General features: G+C 39.6%; 3 protein-coding genes and 1 long non-coding RNA gene across 4 annotated transcripts; 1 reads left to right on the forward strand and 3 right to left on the reverse strand.

The window, feature by feature from the left end:
* Window positions 1-785: 785 nt before the first annotated feature.
* Window positions 786-2,139, reverse strand: LOC103979252 (transcription factor bHLH162). The gene is made up of 3 exons (XM_009395329.3): window positions 1,800-2,139; window positions 1,369-1,704; window positions 786-1,163 (listed from the first exon to the last, which is right to left on the reverse strand). Exons 1-3 carry the CDS (start codon window positions 1,929-1,931, stop codon window positions 1,095-1,097), a joined length of 537 nt encoding a protein of 178 aa, XP_009393604.2. The 5' UTR covers window positions 1,932-2,139; the 3' UTR covers window positions 786-1,094.
* A 7,957-nt stretch (window positions 2,140-10,096) lies between these two features.
* On the reverse strand, window positions 10,097-14,797 carry LOC135628215 (ATP synthase subunit O, mitochondrial-like). Its single transcript, XM_065134783.1, has 6 exons — window positions 14,614-14,797; window positions 14,309-14,356; window positions 12,612-12,855; window positions 12,037-12,149; window positions 11,139-11,225; window positions 10,097-10,423 (listed from the first exon to the last, which is right to left on the reverse strand). Exons 1-6 carry the CDS (start codon window positions 14,716-14,718, stop codon window positions 10,295-10,297), a joined length of 726 nt encoding a protein of 241 aa, XP_064990855.1. The 5' UTR covers window positions 14,719-14,797; the 3' UTR covers window positions 10,097-10,294.
* Window positions 14,798-15,557: 760 nt separating this feature from the next.
* Window positions 15,558-17,157, forward strand: LOC103979250 (protein MIZU-KUSSEI 1). Its single transcript, XM_009395326.3, has one exon. It carries the CDS (start codon window positions 16,131-16,133, stop codon window positions 16,977-16,979), a length of 849 nt encoding a protein of 282 aa, XP_009393601.1. The 5' UTR covers window positions 15,558-16,130; the 3' UTR covers window positions 16,980-17,157.
* Window positions 17,158-19,221: 2,064 nt separating this feature from the next.
* On the reverse strand, window positions 19,222-20,104 carry LOC108952346 (uncharacterized). The gene is made up of 2 exons (XR_001977159.2): window positions 19,775-20,104; window positions 19,222-19,694 (listed from the first exon to the last, which is right to left on the reverse strand). It is a non-coding gene; the product is annotated as an uncharacterized LOC108952346 (long non-coding RNA).
* Window positions 20,105-21,257: the final 1,153 nt, after the last annotated feature.

Consider the following 21,257-nt stretch of genomic DNA (forward strand, 5'->3'; position numbering starts at 1 on the left):
ATTCCTGTAGTCAATGCACTAGAAAGAAAATAAATTTAAATATAGAAAACTTCTAAAGAAAGAAACCTCGAAAATTATGGCTTGAAAATTTTATAAATATTTTGTATATCTATAGATTTTGACGATACAATGATATGAGAAAACATATCGAGTATTTTAAAGATTTCTTTCTAGTATATCTTTAGAGCTTATACAAGAAGATATATATAAAAAATTGAGTTTATAGATGAATAATTTTTTTTTTGAAATTTGTCTTAGATGAGGATATTTGAATTGAAGTTTCGATGAAAATTTTGATTTTTATTTCATCTACGTAGACAAAAAAGAATTGAATCAAATATTGTTTGGGCTTGAGTTTTCATTCATTGTCAATATATTTAACCTCTATCACAAACAAATTTTATAGTAATTTTGTATTATATATGTTATAATATGAGTCTGATGTAATAATTAATCATTCAATTTTTACTCATACCACTGATTAATTGATAATAATTTATTCATTAGATTCTTATAAGTTAATCTTAAAAACTTGTAGTTAATTCTATTTCTCACGGCTTGAGTCTGATAGGTTAATTAATTAATAAAAAAATCTTTTTTCAAAAAAATTTCTTCCTTTCTTTTACTTATATATTTTTTTTTTATCGTGATCGATGTTTTATACTTGTTTCACGACTTATAATCTTTCCATAGCTGAAATATTGTAGTAGAGAAAAAAAAAATAATGCTAAAAAAAATTACTAATATTTGTTGGAATAACTGTTACTAGCGTGAAGAAAATAATATTAACAGTAATCATAATCATAATTAATCAGCCTTCCTAATCAAATCCACTGCTCATTGCCGCAGTCCACTACATTTTGGGGTTTCCTATTAGAAGCAGAGATGTAAAGAGAAACCACTGCGGGTTGAGCAATACTAAAGTCAACCCAACACTACAAGAACAGCTTCACTTCTCTTTTTGCTTTCTTCTCCTTTTAGACACCCCCATGGATGTATGCCCATATTCTATATTAAAGGTGGATTCACTCTCCGTATTCCATAGGAATAAAAGGGGAATTTTCCAGCTGAGTTAGATGCGACACCCCAAGAGCTCATCGGATCAATTCCTTCAATCTCTCAGAGACCCTCGATGCCTCCAAGCCAAGTCTGGAGCTGATTGCCTGCATAAGTGAACAGAGGAGTCGGAGATTAGAAAGTTCTTTACGTTTTGAGATTGAATTACTTGCTAATCACTGTCTCGGGAGTCAACGGTTGGATCGTGAAACTACATGTGTTAAATGCATGGTTGACCATTAAGTTCCGAGTAATTGGCATTAAGCATGCGAACTATGCAAGCAAACAGTAAAGAGCAGAGACGGCGATTACTTGGGAATGGATGGTGTGGAAGATCATTTCACCCACAACAGAGAAGTTGGCGTTGAGAACTTCTGCTCCTTCCTCCTCGAGGACACTGATCACCTGGTGGAACTTGAACCTCTTCTCCAGCCCACTTATCAGAACCACCTCCAGGTTGAGATCCTGGTGCCTCACTTCCACCACCGGCAACCTGAACTCCGTCGTCATTTCTCTGTCGACGTCCTTGTTAGTTCCCTCCGCGCTCGTCCTGATACCCCCCCTCTGCTTCATCCTTTCGATCCTTCCTTGAAGGTCCTTGATGTAGGAGGTCGCCTGATCCAAGTGATCTACTTGGCTCAACATGTCCTGCAATAACATTTGCGTTCATCCGTCTTGAAGAAGAAGAAGAAGAAGAAGAAGAAGAACAGGGGAAACAATCATTAGAGAGGAGCAGTCGGTACCTTGGAGTTGGTGGCGTACTCTTTCGGGATGAGAGAGGCGAGCTTCATGCACAACCTCTTCATGTGCATTCGCCTGTTCTTCTCCACCGTCTTCCTTTCCATCTTAGCTGCGGCATCACCTGCGCCATTCATCTCTACCGGAGTTCGGAGGACTTAGCACGGAGGGGAGGGAGAAAGGGGAGGCGCAGCACAACACTCGCTGCTCGCCGGTGTCTTATAAAGGAGGGAGAACAACCGCGTTTCGTGTGGGTCCACCTCTTCCTCATGACACACAAGCATCGGGGGACGGTGTGGGTCCGATCACACCGTGCAGATTGGAACGCCTGGGACGAGAGATGGGAATATATTGGTCGTTAAACAAAATATAGATGCATGTGGCTATATAATGACGATTACGAAACGAATTTGGGAACGGATCACGTGGTGCAAGTGCAAAACGTGCGTCCGCCGGTGGGGGAAAGCGCAAAAGCGAAGAAGCATCCCACAACCGTCGTCGCCCTCCGAGTCACCACAGACTAACGAGTGGGCGACCGCGTGGCGACACTTAAATCTGTTGAAAAGTCTGCTTCGGTGGCCGGCTCGGATTCAGGAGCAACATCTGCTGGTAATGGACAAAATGCTCCAAATCATTTTTCTGTAAAATAATATTTTTATCTAGACAAACATGAAAAATGACGATTTCATGAATGTTTTTTTTCCCGAATAGCATATAATATTTCCTTTTTTGGCAGAGGGTTTTTTTTTTATTTCTTATTTTTTTACTCCTCAAAAGATGAGAAATCTTTTTTCCATCATTTTCATGTCTTTGTCTTTGCTAGGCTTAGTTAGATTTCTTCAAGTTGGGTTCAATAAAATTCAAATTGGTTTGAATTTCAACTGACATCAAAAATTTTATTTACATAACTTTAAATAATTATTAAAAAGGTATGTTTAAAAAATAAAATTCAAACCTTTAATATATTTTTTTGGCACAATATTGGCCATAAAATAAACTAGAAATTTGAAAATAATTTGACACTATTTTTTTTAATTTAAATGATGCTTAAACTAAAAATACATTGTTGTATTAGAATGTCTTCCAATTATTTTCGAAGAATCAAAATATTTATATATAAGTAAATCTTATTTTAACAATAAGGACTTGGATTATATATTTTTATGCCTTCTGGAATATCTTTCTAATTTTTATAATTTTGAAATAAATTTTACATTATTTTCCAATGATTTTTTTTTCCCGAGAATTCATCGAAAAAAAGACAAAAAAAAATCAATTATTTAGAGAGACACATCTAAAATATTAGATGATGACGAATTCACGTATGCTAGATTGAGAGTTGAAATCTCATCCTCTAAGCTCTCAATTATTTGTAAACAAAATATTTAAAGAGACAAAATAAGAGTAAATATTGGATGGCTGAGGCTAATACAGCACAAACATGCATGCCCGGGCAAGAAAGGGTGAAGCCCCCAAAAGATCCTAAATTATTTATTTTTATAGGAAGAAAAGGAAAAGAAATGAATTGCTCACAGAGATCAACCAATCAAATACGTTTTCCATGAAAAATACTCCTCGGCAAGATTTGACATCATCAACCGTGGCCAACGATTGACGTTCAATCACGGGTCAACCACAATGAACGTTGACTTGACAGAGTGAGATCCACGAGCACAACATAAACGAGCTGACAAAACTATTGTCCAAAGTTCACACGCGAGTTAATCACCTGAAATATGAACGCATGTGCATGGACAAATGTGGATGAATGTTCATACCAAAGATAAGATCAAGATGCTTTTGTTAACAGCATAAGATTACGACTCACGGGAAGTCAGAAACATAACATTACCGAACAAGAAAAGAAGAGAAAGCGACTGCATCGAAATTGTAGGTATTTGCTTGCTTGTTGTTGAGCTTGTAAGTTGTAATGGACTAATCCCAAGAAAAGTCACATCTTTTCGTATTTTTCCGTAAAATGTTTCTTTTTTCGAATTTTCCATATACCGCTCCAAATATTCTTCTTATTTTTTCTACCTGGTCATAGTTTAGGGGACATTTCTGTATTTTATGAGAAATTCAAAGGAAGAAATACTCTGAGCCTAATTAACTATCTTTAATATGTATATTTTAAAAAGTTACATCGACATCTTTATAACTAAAAGTGAAACATCTAAGTTTATTTGTTCTTAGTTTTATTAACGGAAATATAAAAATATAAAGTAAAAATATAATTTTAATATTAACATTTGTTGTCGTCGACGTCGACGTAGTTGCCTAACTGCCTGCAACAACGATAAGATCCGTTCTCACCGCGATACCACCTGCCTCCACAAAAAGTGTGCCACCGATCTCATCATCGCCCGTCTCGCACTGCTCTGCATCTACAATGATGCTGACATAATTATCAAGCTGCAACTGCATCGACATCAATTCAAATTGTGGTAGCCGCAATAGCGTCTATGACAAAGATGATGGCCACCTCGTCGCTAACCCATTAGGCAGATCTCAGTCTCGACCTGAAACTAGGATCGTCGAAGCTCCTATCATTCTCTCAACTATTGTGTCAGTTCCAGCATTATCTCTTGCTGAGTAACCCTTTTACCGCTCTATATCACCGATACCGATGTAATTGTCAAGTGACATCGCTCTACATCTGCATTAACGCTAATACAAATACCAAGCTATCCTTTGTTTCTTCAAAGAATTTACTGGACGCTCTGCATCAAGTAAAGCAGAATTTACATTTGTTTACCAATAAGGACTCTTGATTTCTGCACGAAGGATGATGCTACTGTGAGTGAAAGCAACTGAATTTTTCTTCAGGGACGTAAAGACGGAGGAGAAGTCAAAGCAGCACGTTTGCCTTATCCTATCAGATAATCAAATGTGAATTCTATAGACCACTTCAGCTTCGAGACAGAAGCTTTAGCTCCGATGCCCTTTTCTTTTGGCCACGTTGAACCATCCCTTTCCGTCTCCTTCAATAATCCGAGTAGATAGGGACTAATTATATATTATCCCTCAGGTACCTTTAATATTTTTATCCATACATTTTAAAAAATTACATTGATATATTTATAGTTATGAAGATAAAATATCTAAGTCTATTTATCCTCAGTTTTACTAACGAAAATATAAAAATAAAGAATAAAAATATAATTTTAACATTTGGTGACGAACTACGTCGGTAGTGGTGAACAATAGTTTCATTGGCGTCAACATCGATGTAGTTGTCTGATTGCTTCTGACGATAATAAGGTTCACTCTCACCGTAATACCACCTGCCTCCACAAGAAGCGCATCACCGATCTCATCGCCCTTCGCCTCGTACCGCTCAACATCTACGTTGACGCTAATGCAGTTACCTAATGACAATTATATCGATGTAAACACAGATGGTGGTGGCCGTAATAACGTCTATGGCAAAGATGATAGTCGTCTCGTCGTTAACCCATTAGGCAGATCCCAACTTCGACTCGAAACTAAGGCCATCGAAGCTCCGTCGCTCTCCCAGTTATTGTATCAGTTCCGACACTATCTCTTGTCAAATAACCCTTTCGTCGCTCTACATATATAACGGTGCTAATGTAATTATCAAACGATATTGTTCTATATCTATATCGATGTTTATGTAGATGTTGAATGATTTTTTATTTTCTCATATAAAGTAGAATTTATACGAAGAATTTACTGGACGCTCTGCATCTAGCAAAGTAGAATTTACTTTTGTTGACCAATAAGTACTTTTGATTTCTTCACGAAGGATGATGCTACTGTGAGTGAAAGCAACTGAATTGTCTCGGAGGGACGTAAGACGGAGGAGAAGTCAAAGCAGCACGTTTGCCTTATCCTATCAGATAATCACATGTGAATTCTATAGACCACTTCAGCTTCGAGACAAAAGCTTTAGCTCCGATGCACTTTTCTCTTGTCCACGTTGAACCACGCCTTTCCATGTCCTTCAATAATCCGAGTAGCAATAATGGTAGCAGTCCTCGAAACCTTGCAGCAGAACCATCCTAAAGTATAATTCACTACAGAAGCAATGTTATGTATGATATGGGATGATCAAAATTCCAATCCTGAGCACATGTAGATGAGTCTAGATCATGCATTAACAACATAGTTAGATACTAAGTTCAATCCATCACATCACTTTCCATCATCAAGAAGCATTTTGTTTTGGGTCAGTCTCATACTGGACAAGCGTTCTCACTGACTTTACATGAGTCTTCAGGTTGCTCAGAATTCCATGGCACTCTCCTTTGTAGGATCCTTGCAATGTACTCTTCTAAGGCACCAACAATGGTTGGTAACAAGTACTAATCCTAGTTTCAGCATACATCACATCATGTGTGTGTGAGAACCTGATGTAATCCAAAGAAAAAAAGGAACATCCGGATTCCAGAATCCAGACGATATTGATGACTCATATAACTTCGGACAAGATTTGTTTAGATGGATTATGCGATAATAATAGCAATAATAATAATTTCTTTGTAGAACTTACTGTAGTGGGATTTCAATGCTAATTCCTAACGTTGCCAACACCAGTCTCAAGCCTGGGTAAAAAAGGGGCTGCCTGTATCAGTTTTCATCGACATGAACCTTGAAACTGTCTGGACACTACGGCCTGTCGGTATTACGTTTAAGAGCTAATTCGTTCTAATAGGAAATCTACTATCAATTGATCAATTAACACGTGATAATTGAGATCTAAGTCACGATCTACCCATGAATGAATATTTAAAATAGGAAAACATAAACCTTCTATTATGATAAGAAATATCATCACAAGTTTCCTTATAATTCATTATGAAAGCAATCACATCTTTAAAGATAATTACAAAAAATTTTTCTCGTCCATTATGATAAGAAAGACAATTCTAAACTCTCTTCTCTTAGTTTATGATAACGAAGTAATCACATCTTTAAAGATAATAACAATTCTAAACTCTCTTCTCATCACAAGTTTCCTCATCATTCATTATCAAAGCAATCATATCTTTAAAGATAATTACAATTTTTTTCAAATCTATCATGATAAGAAAGACAATTCTAAACTCTTTTCTCTTCGTTTATGACAATGAAGTACATCACAAACTTTCTTTCCCTCGTTCAAAGTATAAAAATATAATCTAAACAGAAAAAGAAAAGAGGATTCTCTCCTTTCAACTACTCGAACTCACATTTAGGGATATCAAATTATTAAGTTGAGTATGAGAGGGATAGGATTGAGAAACCTCCTCCGACCTTTGTCTTCGTATAGGTAATATCTCAAAAGCACAATACTTCCACCTCGGGAATATAATACTTCCATCTTAGAGCAACTCAAGACTTCAAAGCCATCTGGAAGCCATCTTGTAACCACATGCACACAAGTCCAAATTATGTCTGAGTTGATCAAAACATTAGCAATATTTTTCTCTAATACCTTCCATATTATATATTTACCTTTCAGTTTATTCACTTTGTAATATAATTTGTAATTAACTAGCTTACGTTAGCAATCTAAAATTACTCTAAGAATTTTTTTAACTTTATATATATATATATATATATATATATATATATTTAAAATAAAACCTTATAAATGTGATGAGTATTTGCAAACATTAGTCCGATGAGGTATTAGATCGACACGGAAATAAATTAAAATAAGAAAAGGTAAAAAAAAGTTGTACGAAGCCGAAAAGAATCCGATGACTCCATCATCGGACGTGTGAAGAAGAAAACAAACGAGACTCCACCACACGGAGACGGAAAAAAACCCCAACTCACAGAGGTCATCGAAGAAAATGGACGATCAAGAATCGGAAAACAAAAGAGAAAAGATCTAGGAAAACAAGAAAGAAGAAGGAACTGAAGAGACATGTCGTACCTTGAGATTGCTCGTCGAAACCTACGCTGCGAAAGAGGAGCGAAGGCGGAAGAAGAAAGAGCGAGAGAAGGCGCAGAGGGGAGGGACCTATGAATGTCGGCAATGTTAGGATCAAGAGCACTAAGAGGGAGGGGGGGTGAATTAGTGCAGCGGAAAACTTTCGATGATTTAAAACGACGTTCGTACGATAAAAATGATTTCGATAAGAAAGCCGATTCGGAAATCACTTTAACTTGTGATCAAGCGAGATGCAGTTAAAGTAAAGATATAGAGGCAATTTGCAGTTAAGATAGAGAACAGAATGTAATTGCAAACCGAAATACAAGTTCGTACGATAAAAGTGATTTCGGTATGAAAGCCGATTCGAAAATTGCTTTAACTTAGATTAGGCGAAGTGTAGTTAAAGTAAAGCTATGGAGGCAGTTTGCAGTTAAGATAGAGAACAGAAAGTAAATACAAACCGAGATTTAGAGTGGTTCGGTCAATCTTGACCTACATTCACTTTTGGCTTCCTCCTCCGATGAGGTCACCAACGTCCACTAAAGGCTTTCCTTCAATAGTCGAAGGCCAACCACCCTTTTACAGTTTCACTCCTTTTTACGGGCTTAGGAGACAATCCTTACAGAATTTTCTCTCCTCTCTTGAAAAATCAAAACTTGGAAGAAAAGAGGGAGGAGAACTTCTAGCCTTTACAATACTTTTGAGCTCTAAAAATCACAGAGTAAGATTGGATTTTCGGTGCCCTTTCATGCAGGAAAGGGTGGGGTTTATATAGGCCCCAAACTGGTTTGAATTTGGAGCTCAAAAATATCATCTCCAGGATTTCCGAGGTCCTGGCGGTACTACCTCTAGACTGGGCGGTACGACCGCCTGACAGAGCTTAAAGACCGAGCTTTGGTAGTGCCACTGCCTGACTGGGGTGGTTCCACCGCCCAGTCTCGCTCGGAGACTGAGCCCAGGCGGTGCCACTACTTGACTGGGCGGTTGAACCGCCCATATTTCCTAGGAGACTGAGCTCCTGGGTGGTGCCATCGTCGACCCAAGCGGTGCCACCGTCGGCCAGGAAATCTGGGTCTGAATGGGCTGATCCATTCGGCCCAATTTGGGTCTATCAAGGGCCTAATTGCCCCCAGATTAAGTTAATGAGATCATCTCCCATTCCTAGCTTAATCTACATGCTAACTATGATATCGGCCTATTGCACAATCGACCAATTGACTCTGCAACTCCAATATCCTTAGCACAATGCCCGCTCTTCTTGGCCCGGTGCCCGAATCCACGACTCGAAGCATTCTGTCAATACGTCAACCGATCCATCGGCCCAACGTCCAATTTTCTGACATGTTCCTCCGGCCCAACATGATTTTTTTTGCTTTAATTGTCTCATCCTGATCGAAGCATCATGCGTCACTCAAAACGCAGATTAAAATATAAACACAATTATCAATTGGTTTCATCATCAAAATATGAGATTCAACTGGCGACACCTTGGATCGTCCGTGTATTGTCCTTTTTAGCAGCACCCCATCACCACCGACGTCGCTCCCCTAATTCCATCAACGGTAACAAATTTGATTCTTTAAGAGTATGGTTGATTGAAGTCCCATCTCATCGAGTTTTTCTTTTCTTGAAAAAGAAAATAGATTCGTGGGTTAGGAAAATATGTATATTTATGATGAACGAATGGTGGATGCGGGGGCATAAGGAAAGATCTAACGGCTCTCGAAACTCACATGGCACAATAAGAAACATAGGGCCACGACAACAAAAATCGGTATGCATGACGCCGAGCTTGCTTCTAAAGCTCTTAACTTGTCACAGGAAGGAACTATATCCAGGGATCAGAGTACTCTCTCTCGCTCGCTCGCTCTTCTCTAGCCGCAGGGAAGTTCAAGTATCATTGTTCTTAATGAACAAATTTTGTACCACCCAACCAGCAAAAGATGTATTCATATCCCACTCAACAGTTTACTGATATCTGAAAATATGTTTCAACATACGGGCAAAAACTTCATAGACATTCTATGAACCAAATTTAACAACCAGCAACAGTAAGTTAAGCCATCAGGGAAACTATGTAGTTCCTCTTTTAATTTCACCAGCTTACCATGTTTGCCACAATCCGCATCTAAATATTGTGATTTCCTAGCTGCCATTTAGTTTCACTTCCTCTAGTGCATGCATCTAATACTTGCAAAGGTTATTAACGACTACCACTAAAGAAAGAGATAGCAAACCATGTAATCAGTATTTTTCGATCCCTTCTGCCATAAAACCATGGCTAGCTTGATAATTACATGATCACTTCACTAATAGTCACTTGGACAGTATTACAACGCCAATAATTGCAGCCTGTCTGTAGGATGTCAATGGGGGAACATACCAGCAATACCTAATGACATCAAGCGGACAATCATGTAAAATGCAAATTTTCCATGAAGTAAATTATGCTTCATCATTTCAGACACACAGGCGAAAAATTATGTAATTTTTGGCAGGCATTGGCCTTGCAATGCAAGGAGCTACAAAAGAGTATGAATATTTTATTTAAAGCAAACAAACCACAAAACAGTAGCAGAAGCGAAGGTTGTTACTAGCTGCTGCATCTTGGAGCCACTAGAAATTGTCAAAGTTAATTGGTTCCCTCAAGAACTTTTCCATTTGCTTGGCCCTTGTCTTTATGGACATATCAAAAACCTTCTGGTCAAATTCAACCACCAATCCTCCAAGAATGCTGGGATCAATCTGTACAAACAACAACAAATGAGGGTCCAAAGTCATCGGAAAAAAGCCTATTGACATAGCATAAGCAAGGAAAAAAAGAAAGTTATGAAGGCAAACAACAGTAAGGTTGATAGTAACCATGATCATCTGACAGTCTTAAATGGAAAGCATTATTTAGAATAGGAACTTTCCAGTTAACCCAAGGGACAACAGAGCATGGTCAAAACTTCCCATCGGTACACCCACTTGAAAGTTTTTTCTAAATGCCTTGTGCACTTTCTACCTATTTAGTCACTGGCAGACAGACAAGTACGTCCATGGTGACTCTTTCTTGCTCTCCTCTCAGGGAAGAAATATGTATGTAAGATCATTAGCCAAAAAACAGAATGTCAAATGTGTAAAATTGTAGTACTCGCTAACCGCGAGTGACTAAAATTATTTGCATATCTGCCACAATTCAACAGACATCCACAATGAATATCCAAGATCCAAATTTCTTTAGACAACGAAAATCACGAAAGGATGTCACACAAATCAAATGTGATGTCATGCCCAGTGCAACTTAAAAGCATTATTTATTTTTAAAAAATCCCATGATCCCAATAGCAAAACTCACCAGTTCTCTTTTCATTCTCTTTCTTATTTTTTTCCTCATCGTCTCTTCTTTCCTCTTTTACATATATAATATAATACTATTGAAGCATTAACAGCTGAATACAGTGGCACAAAAAAGTACCTTTTGTTCAATTCTGATCGTTTTCCCTTGTCCTAAAATCTCTTGCAAAGTTTGCTTAAGTTCCTTCTCCTCTTCTGCAGGAAGTGGCTGATGAAGAAAATGTAAAACACATAAATGACTAAATGATTGATAAAATATTAATTTAAAAATATTAAGTAACTGGCATAGAGTTAGTTGCAAATATTGATTTCTGGCAGTTTTATATATCTACTTCTGGTCCCAAAGGGTCAACCTGATACAAAAAAAAATTTACCAATGGCACATAAACCAAAAAGTACAATTCTGAAACATAAAACTTAGTTTATGAATGGTAATTACTATATAAAATTAACATGTGAAGTAACAACCATAAAAAAAAAAGAAAAAATCAATAATAATAAAAGATTATTTCTACCACTTGATTAGATATTTCCAAAAATTTCTTGGATGAACTAATATCAATCTGGCAACACACTAAGCATGTCAGAAAATTAGATCATGCTACAAGAATCAAACTTGCATTTTCTTTAAGTGTAAAATTGTTGATCCTAAATGACAAATTGCTATAAGATTTTATGTATGAAATACCTCAATGTCAGTAAGCCATAAAATTTATTAGAAATTTTGAGTACAACAATTTAGTGTCACCTAAGCCATAATACTAGCGATCAGAAGACAACAATGGAGAGATTCTACAGCATTCTTTATTATATCAACTTATCTTAAAGCAAAGGAGCCATGATATTGACAAATATGTTTCCATGCATACAATGAATAATCAAATATAACATGTTTAATATCTAACTAAAGAACAGATATAATGTCTCTAAACTTGCTTCACATCATCTGCAATTTCTTAACAATGGACTTCTAATTGGTTCGTACATATGCAAGTTATGATTCAAAGCAGAACACTTACAATAACTGTTGTGACAATGACTTTCACCTCTCCCCTCTGCGCCATAGTCAACTCAACAAACCTCTTAGCAATGGATTCAATATAGCTGAGTCTTCCATTATCAGCCAAGACAGCTTGTATAATTTAAGAAAAAAAAGGTCAGGGGTAAGATTCATAAAAAAAAAGACAACTGCCTTCATCAACATAGTCAATATTCTAGCCCATGAACACAATTTTCAGTTAACCAAAAAATAGAAGAATTAATCTGCAATAACAAACAACTTGCAAGTTTTGGTGCTAATATTATACCAGGTAACTTCTAAATATAAAAGATTCAAAAGTTGAGGGGATGCATATTTCAGAATGACAGACATAAAACAATATCATGACCAATTGTATTGTCAAGTCCAACATGATGTCCTTATAGTATAAAACAATATCATGAACATAAAACAATATTTCAGAATGGCAGGCTTTGACACCGGTATTAAAACAGTTAACTTCTAAATAAAAACGAGTGCTGTTGTCATGTCCAACATAGATGTCCTTATAGTATAATATATTCAAGAACAATTTCTAAGGAAAAGAATTGATACCCAAAAAATTCTTAGTGACATCAGAAAAGCCAACATCAGAAAAAATTTGTTGCACAGCATTCACACGTGTTTCCCTAGGCACTGATAAATCCTCGATGAACTGTGAAAACAAAGGACTCCTTTTGGAAGCCTCTACCAAGTCAAGAATCTCAGATTCAACTTTGTCCAATGTATTTGCCTTGGAGGCAGCAAGAAATAGAGCAGATGCATAATTTCCTGAACCTCCAAATAGTGATAAAGGCACCTGTAATTTCATTATAAAACACTAATTGAAAGTCCATACAGAAAATAAACCTCATCTGAAACTAACATAAGGAAATATTGCAAGTATCAGGAGATATTCAGACACTGGGAGAAAACTATAATTTAAAAAGACATAAAAATCCAGATAAATTCTTCTTCAGTATCTCCTCCTAAAAAAATCAATCCTTCTTTCTCCCTTTAATTAAGAAACCCACAATTAAAAATGGTTTGTAACTCAAAATATGAAATCACTGATGATTATGTTCTTCTAGGATCATAAGTATTTGAGTTCTTTGGTTATACTAAGAATGTACACTTTTCTTCTTGATAAAACACTAACATTGTCCACCCTGTCTCCTCTTGATTCAGTTGTTCCTCGCTTCCATTTCTCTGAATATGCATTTATTTCTTGAAGGCATAATTAAATAGCACACATGCTCATTCATATGATGTACAGATATGATTTATCTATCATGTGTTTCATTATTGAATAGAATAGAATAGAATAGAATACACATACCATACTGCCAGGACGTTTCTAAAATACAGCAAAAATTGCTGAGAAGAATAACTAACTAATTTGTACAGTCACAGATATCAAAGTATATGTATTGGCATCGAATAGAGATACACCAACAGCTGTATAACCTATGTAGCCATAGGTAAAGTAGAGAAAGTTAGGTGGATTATCTTTCAAAACCAGGAAGACAATCGGATGCCCCAAAAATAGAGAGACAAGATAGATTCTTCAGCCAATGGAGACTTAGAAACCAATCAAACAAGGGGCCCCTTTGCTTAATTAGTTGTCTTATTGTCTTTGCCATCTAACACCTATGAAAGATAATTTAATGCATCTGCATGTTATCTACTCAAGGAAGTCAAGTAATCCTCTTAAAGTTTCAGTTTTACCTATGTAGGTAACTTTTTAGTTTTAGAAATTGGTTTCACATCCTCGACTAGGATTTAATTTTTCAAGAATGACATCTCTGGAGTTTCTGGCCCCATGAAGATGCAGAGAAGTGTTATTGTCAGTGAATATTGACCTGCTCCCATTGAGCCAAGTGTGGCATTCTATATATGATTGGTGTCACTTGATAGATAGATAATGTAACCTAAGACAATACTTCCACAAGCAAAGTTTTCAGCAAGATACATGGTGCATTAATCAACTAATATTTAAATGAGCTCTGAAATACACAGAAGACATATTCAACTATAATCCCACAACAATCTGCAATTCTCTCTATGCTCATTCAATAAGCAAGCCGTGGAATGCACCGAAAATACAGATGCATCAGATCAGATCACTGATATAGCAGTTCCGAGAAATTGATGCATTCATCAAAATTGAGCTAATGCTACTTAAAAACATTACACCAAGAAGATAAAAGAAAAGGTAAGCGTTAGTGATATAACAAAAACATTCTAAAATTGTATCGAGGTGTGACCTTTACCTTAACATTTGTAGTTGGTTTTGCTTGGGTTGCAAAGGTCTTCAACCCCTGCAAGAAAGGCAAAGATTCGCTCGTTAACTCCACAGTCAAAGCACACAGCGAAAAGCACACCGACGCCCGATTCAAGAAATAACAAATAAGACTACGGGGCGAATTAATCTCGATCTTTCCGACCGAAACTAGATTCGACAACCGCAAACCAAAAGCGCAAAGAATGAATCACGAGAAAGCCAAAAGAATAAGATGTGGAACAGCTAAATGGCAACACAGATCGCGATTACATCTGTTACCAACTTAGGGCTTACAAAGGTCAGATCGGCAGCCGATCGAACGCAGAGGGCCGGCGATTCGACCGCAACGATCTTTCTGAAGAAGGGGAGAGCAGATCTGAGACGCCCTGAGAGAGCCATCGGGAACCCTAATGCTTTCGCCGCCTCCGCCGGAGACCCAAATCGATGCGAGGAAATGGTGTGCGCAAGCGGATCGGTTTGGAGGACTGCAACGTTTTATTAAGAGAACATTGATGCTGACGTGGCGTGTTTCTATCAAAATCGTTTATGTGTCTCCTGCCATGCGAGACTCAGACGATCCTGCCATGCGACGAGTTTGTTCCATGTAATATTACACAACGAATGAAATCATTCGAGTGTCCCGTGCTTGTAATCACCGGCAGTGAGCGGATTCCCGACGGGCTCCTCGTTTACACCAAAGTGGGCCAAGCCAAATGTTGGCGGATAACGGAAGCCTATATAGCCCATGAAGTGTGAGTACAGTGATTTTCCGGTGCGCTCACCGCGGCCGATAGGATGACAAAGTGTGCCGTCCAAAATTTTCTTTCCAGCCTCAGAACTGTCAAATTCGTGTGTTTTGATAGTGCCATCGGTGCCTGGATTCAAAGCAGGTGACGACAGAAGTTTTGAGGAGAGAGAGGGAACAGAAAAACAAAATAATAAATAGAGAATATATCATCATAAATTAAATTATTAATAATATACAATTAATCATATTTTTTTTGAGTTATCATCATTTAAATATAATTCTCTTGCATAATATTTTATATAAATCTAAAAAAATTAGATATTTTCTTTAATGGTTTCTGAAAACCTTAAAAAGAATCCTCTTTAGCTCAAAAATACAAATTATAATGATTTATTTCATTCATGATAATTATTTCTCGTACGCTCGAACCTTCTAGACTCGGGACCGGCGGGACAACCGTGTGATGTCCCTGGTGATCACATAAAGTCCTCGTCAAACGAACAGTTCGAGACGTGTGAGACGACGGTGGACAGCATATGAACTTTACGTCGGTACTGATGGCCGAGACGTATTTGCTATAAGAAACCATCAGACGCTCGGATGGTGATAGCTACAGCCAGTGCCTCGGTGCTCGACTTGGCAGTAAAGCTTGCATGCTGACGTCCCAGTTGAGTCGGCCTGGAGATGACTGTGGCAACTCAAGCAAGCCATTTTCTCTTCTACTCTCATCTGCAGGAGATTGGGAAGCTTGGGAGCAGTCAGGGTTCCCACCAGATTGACTACTTTTACATCTGTCTCGTCTTCTTTGGTCTCCCAACGCCTCTTCTCATATGCTCTTGCCGTTAGGTGGGAGCTGGCCACCGGCCCTCGCTTTTGTCAGAATTATGGCGACGATCCCCAGCCTTAAGAGGACGGCACGCATTTGCATGACATAATGCACTCGCTCATAAATGAGCTCGCCAAGTCAGAGAAAAAAAAGGAGCCCCGTCTTCCTTTATTCTTCTCTTCCTCTCGCTAGCTTTCACTACTCGCGCTACTACTTACTCCTCCAGGACAGCAGTCCATGATGAAGACCATCAACATGGGAAGAACCACTTTCCGTGACTCCTCCTCCTCGTCGTCTAGAAGACACTTCCAGTGGAGGATAAGGAGGTCACCGAAGGAAGGAGGAGGAGTAACAGAGAGGAAGGAGTGGGATGAGGTTGAAGAGAACGCAGGTCTCGGTTTGTTTTCCTCCTCATACTACACTTACAAGAAATACCAGAGTAGCGCCACCCCGACAGCCTCTGTTGCTGCTGCTGCGCCGAAGAGAACTTGGGCGTCGGAGACTGCCGTGTCGAGGCTTCTGTCGGTTCTGGCGGCCGCAGCTTCCGGTCGCCGGAACCGATCGACAGGGCTTGGAGTCTACGTCACGGGGACGCTCTACGGGTACCGGCGCGGGTACGTCCACCTCGCCTTCCAGACGGACAGCAAGTCGTGCCCGGTGGTGCTCGTCGAGCTCGCGACGCCCACGAGTACGCTCGTGCGCGAGATGGCGTCGGGCCTGGTCAGGATCGCTCTCGAGTGCGACCGCAAGGCCAGAAGTGGCGGCGGAGGGAAGGCGGCGTCGACGAGGCTAGTGGAGGAGCCGCTCTGGCGGTCGTACATCAACGGCAAGAAGTGCGGCTACGCGGTGCAGCGCAACTGCGGACCGGCCGACTGGAAGTTGCTGAGGGCCGTGGAGCCGGTGTCGATGGGGGCCGGGGTGATCCCGGGCGTCGGAAGCGGTGCCGGCAGCACCGACAGGGACGTCATGTACATGAGAGCAAGGTTTGAGAGAGTGGTCGGGTCCAAAGACTCGGAGGCCTTCTACATGATGAACCCCGACGGCCATGGCAGCACTGAGCTCAGTGTCTATTTGCTCAGAGTCTGAAGAAGATTCGTCTCTGCTTCGTAATGGATCAACTGCTTCCGTTCTCTGTCTTTATGTAGCAGTAGCTTTGTGTTGGGGGGTGAGATCGAGTTGCTACTTCACTTTCCCGGTGTTGTATTATGCCCTTCTGTGTTGTGTTCAATCCCAAATCTGTGGAATGAGGTGGCTGTTTCGAATATCTGCTTCTCACTGTTCTTGGTTGAATGGACGACACACGAGCAGATTGTTTGGGCAATCCTACTCACTTGTTAAAGATCTCTATCTAATCCAATTAATGATCGACCAGATCCAAAGATATTTATCACGTACACATATATGTCACTGGGCATGATTCTAAACTACCACGCCTAAGTATTTTAATGGCGCGATTTCCGTAGAAGATTCCAACTTGCCTATTAGGAAATGTAGAAGTGAAGTATCAGTTGGTTTCTTCGCTTTGGGATGTCGCAAGCATCATCATCACAATTGTGGTAGCAATTAGCACACGTTCACGTCAGGCATTTTGAAGGCTTTCCTTTCACCAAATAAATGCAATTTAAAGTGATTCTCTTTCAGCAAACATGCTCTGTTTTCATCATGACTGGAATAGTTGAGATGCTTTCAATAAAGGATCATATTTGTGATGATAGTTTAAGAATGCCTCCAGTGGTTTAAATGCGTTCTCTAAAGTAGGATGTGTTTTTCTTCTCCAAAGAGGGCCCTCTGTTGATATGCTACAAGCACCAGCTTGGATCAATCATGCTCTACTTTTGGAATGATTTAGTATGGATTTAATCCATTCTTTAAGGGGAATCTCAAACAAAGCTTGGCTCCATTACCCTTATCAGCTAACATACACCACGAATTGCTGTCTCCGGCTGAAGCCTCATCCTCCTCCTCTCTCTCTCTCTCTCTCTCTCTCTCTCTCTCTCTCTCGCAGCCTTGGAGGGAGGGAGATGAGCGTGACTGTGTTGGGCACAACTGAGACAAGCAGATCTGAGGGATTCCTCCTCGTTTCTTGAGCTCGCCCTATCCTCACATTACAGTCTTTAACGAAGGGTTTCATATGGTTACTCTTCCATGAGCATGTGTGGAAAAGGAGAACAAAAGATATATATATATATATATATATATATATATATATAGAGAGAGAGAGAGAGAGAGAGAGAGAGAGAGAGAGAGAGAGAGAAAGGAAGGTGGTACTGAGGAGGCTTGGCTTCTCGAGGTTAGGAGTATTAATATAGGCTTTGAAATCATTGCCACACGCACTGAAGCATGCAGAATCTGATGCTGCTTTGTGGAATGCTCGATTCCCAGCAAAGTTGTTGCTCTAAACCCAAGTCTCTTCATGAAATGCTAAGTTGCATGCGCCTGTGGAGAAAAAAGAACATGTATGTAGTCTGATCTCGATTCGATCGAACCAAAGTCGAATCGAAATTGAATCAATCCAGAACCAGAATAGAAATGGTAATTTAGAACCGAATCAAAATCTACTTTCGATACTCGAAGTTGCAGTGGAACTCATGAAAAGTCACCATGTCATTGGTGCAAATAATTTTCATTGAATTTTCAAGCTTGCAATTCGAGTCTACACAACAAAAAATGGAGACTAATCTTAATATGATCCATGGTGTCCTAAATCAGAGGATAAAGAGCATGCCAAAACAGAGAGTGAAGCGACATTAATGAGGTGCTAACCTGAGATTTACATTGCTAGTAATTTTCCATATATAAATTGTTGGAAAATTACTTATATATCATCAAATCATTAGGTTAAACCTGTGGACTGGCTGTGATGTTTAACTCCATCCCCCAAGAAATCTGTGCTCGTTTGTTCTACCTTCTTGCCAGATTCACATTTACTCTGCTCTCGAATTCTTGTCCTCCCCAGGAGGATGTCAATCTACCTCATCACATCAGCTGCTGCCGGAGGTAATTAAGTTGATAGGCATCGTATTGACTTTGATGTGCTGTTTGTTAAACTTACAATCATACGTAGTTGTTGGCCTCCTTTTAGGTCACAACAGTAGGCAAACCCTAATTCTGGAACCACATCGAGTTCCGAATTTGTAGCATGTGTTTTGACTTGCACACCTACGCACTGACTAATTTGCGCCATGGTGATGCAATAGAAACAACGAAGTCACCACCCGTATCTATCTGTGTAAGATGCAACAGATGTAGACTTTTAAGGTCGTGATGTAGCAATCTTCGTCGATCACTGCCATCTGATCGCGATCGAAAGAGAGAAGAACATGCATCAAAAGCAAATACCAACTTCTAATGATCATGTTATCTTTTTAGGTACAGAAGAAATTAACTTTCAACTCAGTCAAACACTGAGCTGTGTCTTCTTCATCTCCGAAAAGGTTTACAGGAACCGAGTGTTCAGTTCAAAAAGCTGAATCATGGCAATGCATCAACTTGCGACGTTGAGATGCGTATGAACCACATTCTTGGTTTGGTGGGCGGGAGAGCATTTGCATGATCGGCCAATCTGTATGAACAAGCTGCTATGCCATGCCGGGTCAACTGGTTAAGGTGTCCTATCACTCATCCATCCATCATCTTCATCAACAAGCTTTAGAAGTCAATGCTCAATAGTGGAGCAGTTATTAGCTATGCCTCCTGGCCAGTAGCATCATTCCACTTCTCCTCTGATGATACACCGAGTCTCAACCTAAATTGTCCTCCGTCTCCAATCTTATGATCGAGCCGACAGAAATCAAAGCGAACCTGTAGAGTTTGGAGCGAGTGACCTAAATCATATCAAGTGTCAATTATCGGGTGATGATCGGAAAGAAGTAAAAGCGTACATCAAGGAGAGGGCATTCGATCACTAGGAATGGAGTTGTGCCGCTTCGATGGCGCCGACGGCGGGACTGGGATTCCCCTCGGAAGGAAGTTGAACGTGCTGCTCCAAGGGACACTATGACCTGTGTGGTGAACTCGGCGGAGGAGCTCGTCAGGTGGTCGGTCACCGGCGGGAACCTCTCTTCTGATGGAGCAGGCGCTGCGTGGGCCATGAAGAAGAAGAAGCATAAGAAGAGAGAGGAGAAAGCGAGGAGAGATGCATGAGGGAGGAGGTGGAGGAGATTTGGCAGGAGAAGCCATGAGGAGAGCCTCCTTGAGGTATGGAATATGAGAGGGATGTGGTGCAGGACCGGTTATTATGTAGAATGGGAAGGGGGGAAGCTACGTGTGAAGAGGAAGACGATTGAGATCCAAGAGAGACTGTTCCAGAGTTGGAAAATGTCAAAGGAGGATCTCTATGCTGACAGTGGAACCGCAACGTGGGCCGTAGAACTTCGAATGCAAACGCTAGAACTCCGTCATCGTTTACATCATGGTGGTGTATGCATGTTCCACTGTTCCGTGGCCTTAACGAGACATATTATGTCGTGTATTAAGAATGAGAGATAAGATGGTGTCGATTAACCCCCCCTACCCCACTTGTGACAACCAAAGGTCAAACCACGGCACATGGACATGAAACTATGAGACATCGTTTGGCTTGGGAGTCAAAATGTCGGCAACGCAGGAGGCGTGCGTAAGCAAACGTTTAAGTTAATTAGTTGGTGGGTGTTAAACAGACATGATTTGCGCACATTTTGGAGTTGAATTATATATACGCACGCCATCTCATTTCCCATGTATTCATACACGATGGAAGCAAATAGGAGATTACGGAGTGTGTGGCTAAATATTGGGCGAGTCTGATGATAATATATATTGAGGACCATCAAAAACATAATAAATCTTAAATAGGTTTTTAATTGAATTGGTGTGCCATCCAGCATTGCAGTCATAAATTATATATCTCTTCACTCTTTTAATCCGTTTCTCTCAAAATTGTTGGTGCACTCTACAGTTTGATTGTAAGTCATAATAGGTATATATTTCCCATCACAATTTAATGGCTCCCATGTTCTTATGGATTGGTTGAGGAACAACCATGGGCTTTTTTTTTTTTTTTCTTTTTGGAAGCCCATCTCTCATGACAATGACTTTCTCTTCACCAAAGCTCTCGTCAAGATAATTATGCTCTTGGGTTCTTGGCTCGTGTTGTGATTAGTCTCGATGAAAGAGTGTTAGGGGTGATTATAGGAAAATAATCGACTTTGGGGATGGATGCTTCAAAATGATAAGGTTGAGGTATACGAGAGACCTCTAAAATAAAGGTAGTGATCATGCGGAGGGATTAAGGGGGCATATGGAGATGGCAAGGGTTTACAATAGTGGAAACGATTAGAACAATAACAAGGGCCTCACGACGATGGCAACAACCCATAGTGTAAT

Source organism: Musa acuminata, chromosome BXJ1-3 (genome assembly GCF_036884655.1).
Source record: "Musa acuminata AAA Group cultivar baxijiao chromosome BXJ1-3, Cavendish_Baxijiao_AAA, whole genome shotgun sequence".
Lineage (NCBI taxonomy): Eukaryota > Viridiplantae > Streptophyta > Magnoliopsida > Zingiberales > Musaceae > Musa > Musa acuminata.

Excerpts from the sequence above, each read along its gene's own strand:
- LOC103979252 (XM_009395329.3), bottom strand. The coding sequence starts at position 1,931 with ATGAATGGCGCAGGTGATGCCGCAGCTAAGATGGAAAGGAAGACGGTG. Across the intron at positions 1,705-1,799 it reads AGTACGCCACCAACTCCAAG|GACATGTTGAGCCAAGTAGA; the intron begins GTACCGACTGCT and ends ATGTTATTGCAG. Across the intron at positions 1,164-1,368 it reads TCCACACCATCCATTCCCAA|GCAATCAGCTCCAGACTTGG; the intron begins GTAATCGCCGTC and ends TCACTTATGCAG.
- LOC135628215 (XM_065134783.1), bottom strand. The coding sequence starts at position 14,718 with ATGGCTCTCTCAGGGCGTCTCAGATCTGCTCTCCCCTTCTTCAGAAAG. Across the intron at positions 14,357-14,613 it reads CGGCTGCCGATCTGACCTTT|GGGTTGAAGACCTTTGCAAC; the intron begins GTAAGCCCTAAG and ends CCTTTCTTGCAG. Across the intron at positions 10,424-11,138 it reads CGATCAGAATTGAACAAAAG|ATTGATCCCAGCATTCTTGG; the intron begins GTACTTTTTTGT and ends TTGTTTGTACAG.
- LOC103979250 (XM_009395326.3), top strand. The coding sequence starts at position 16,131 with ATGATGAAGACCATCAACATGGGAAGAACCACTTTCCGTGACTCCTCC.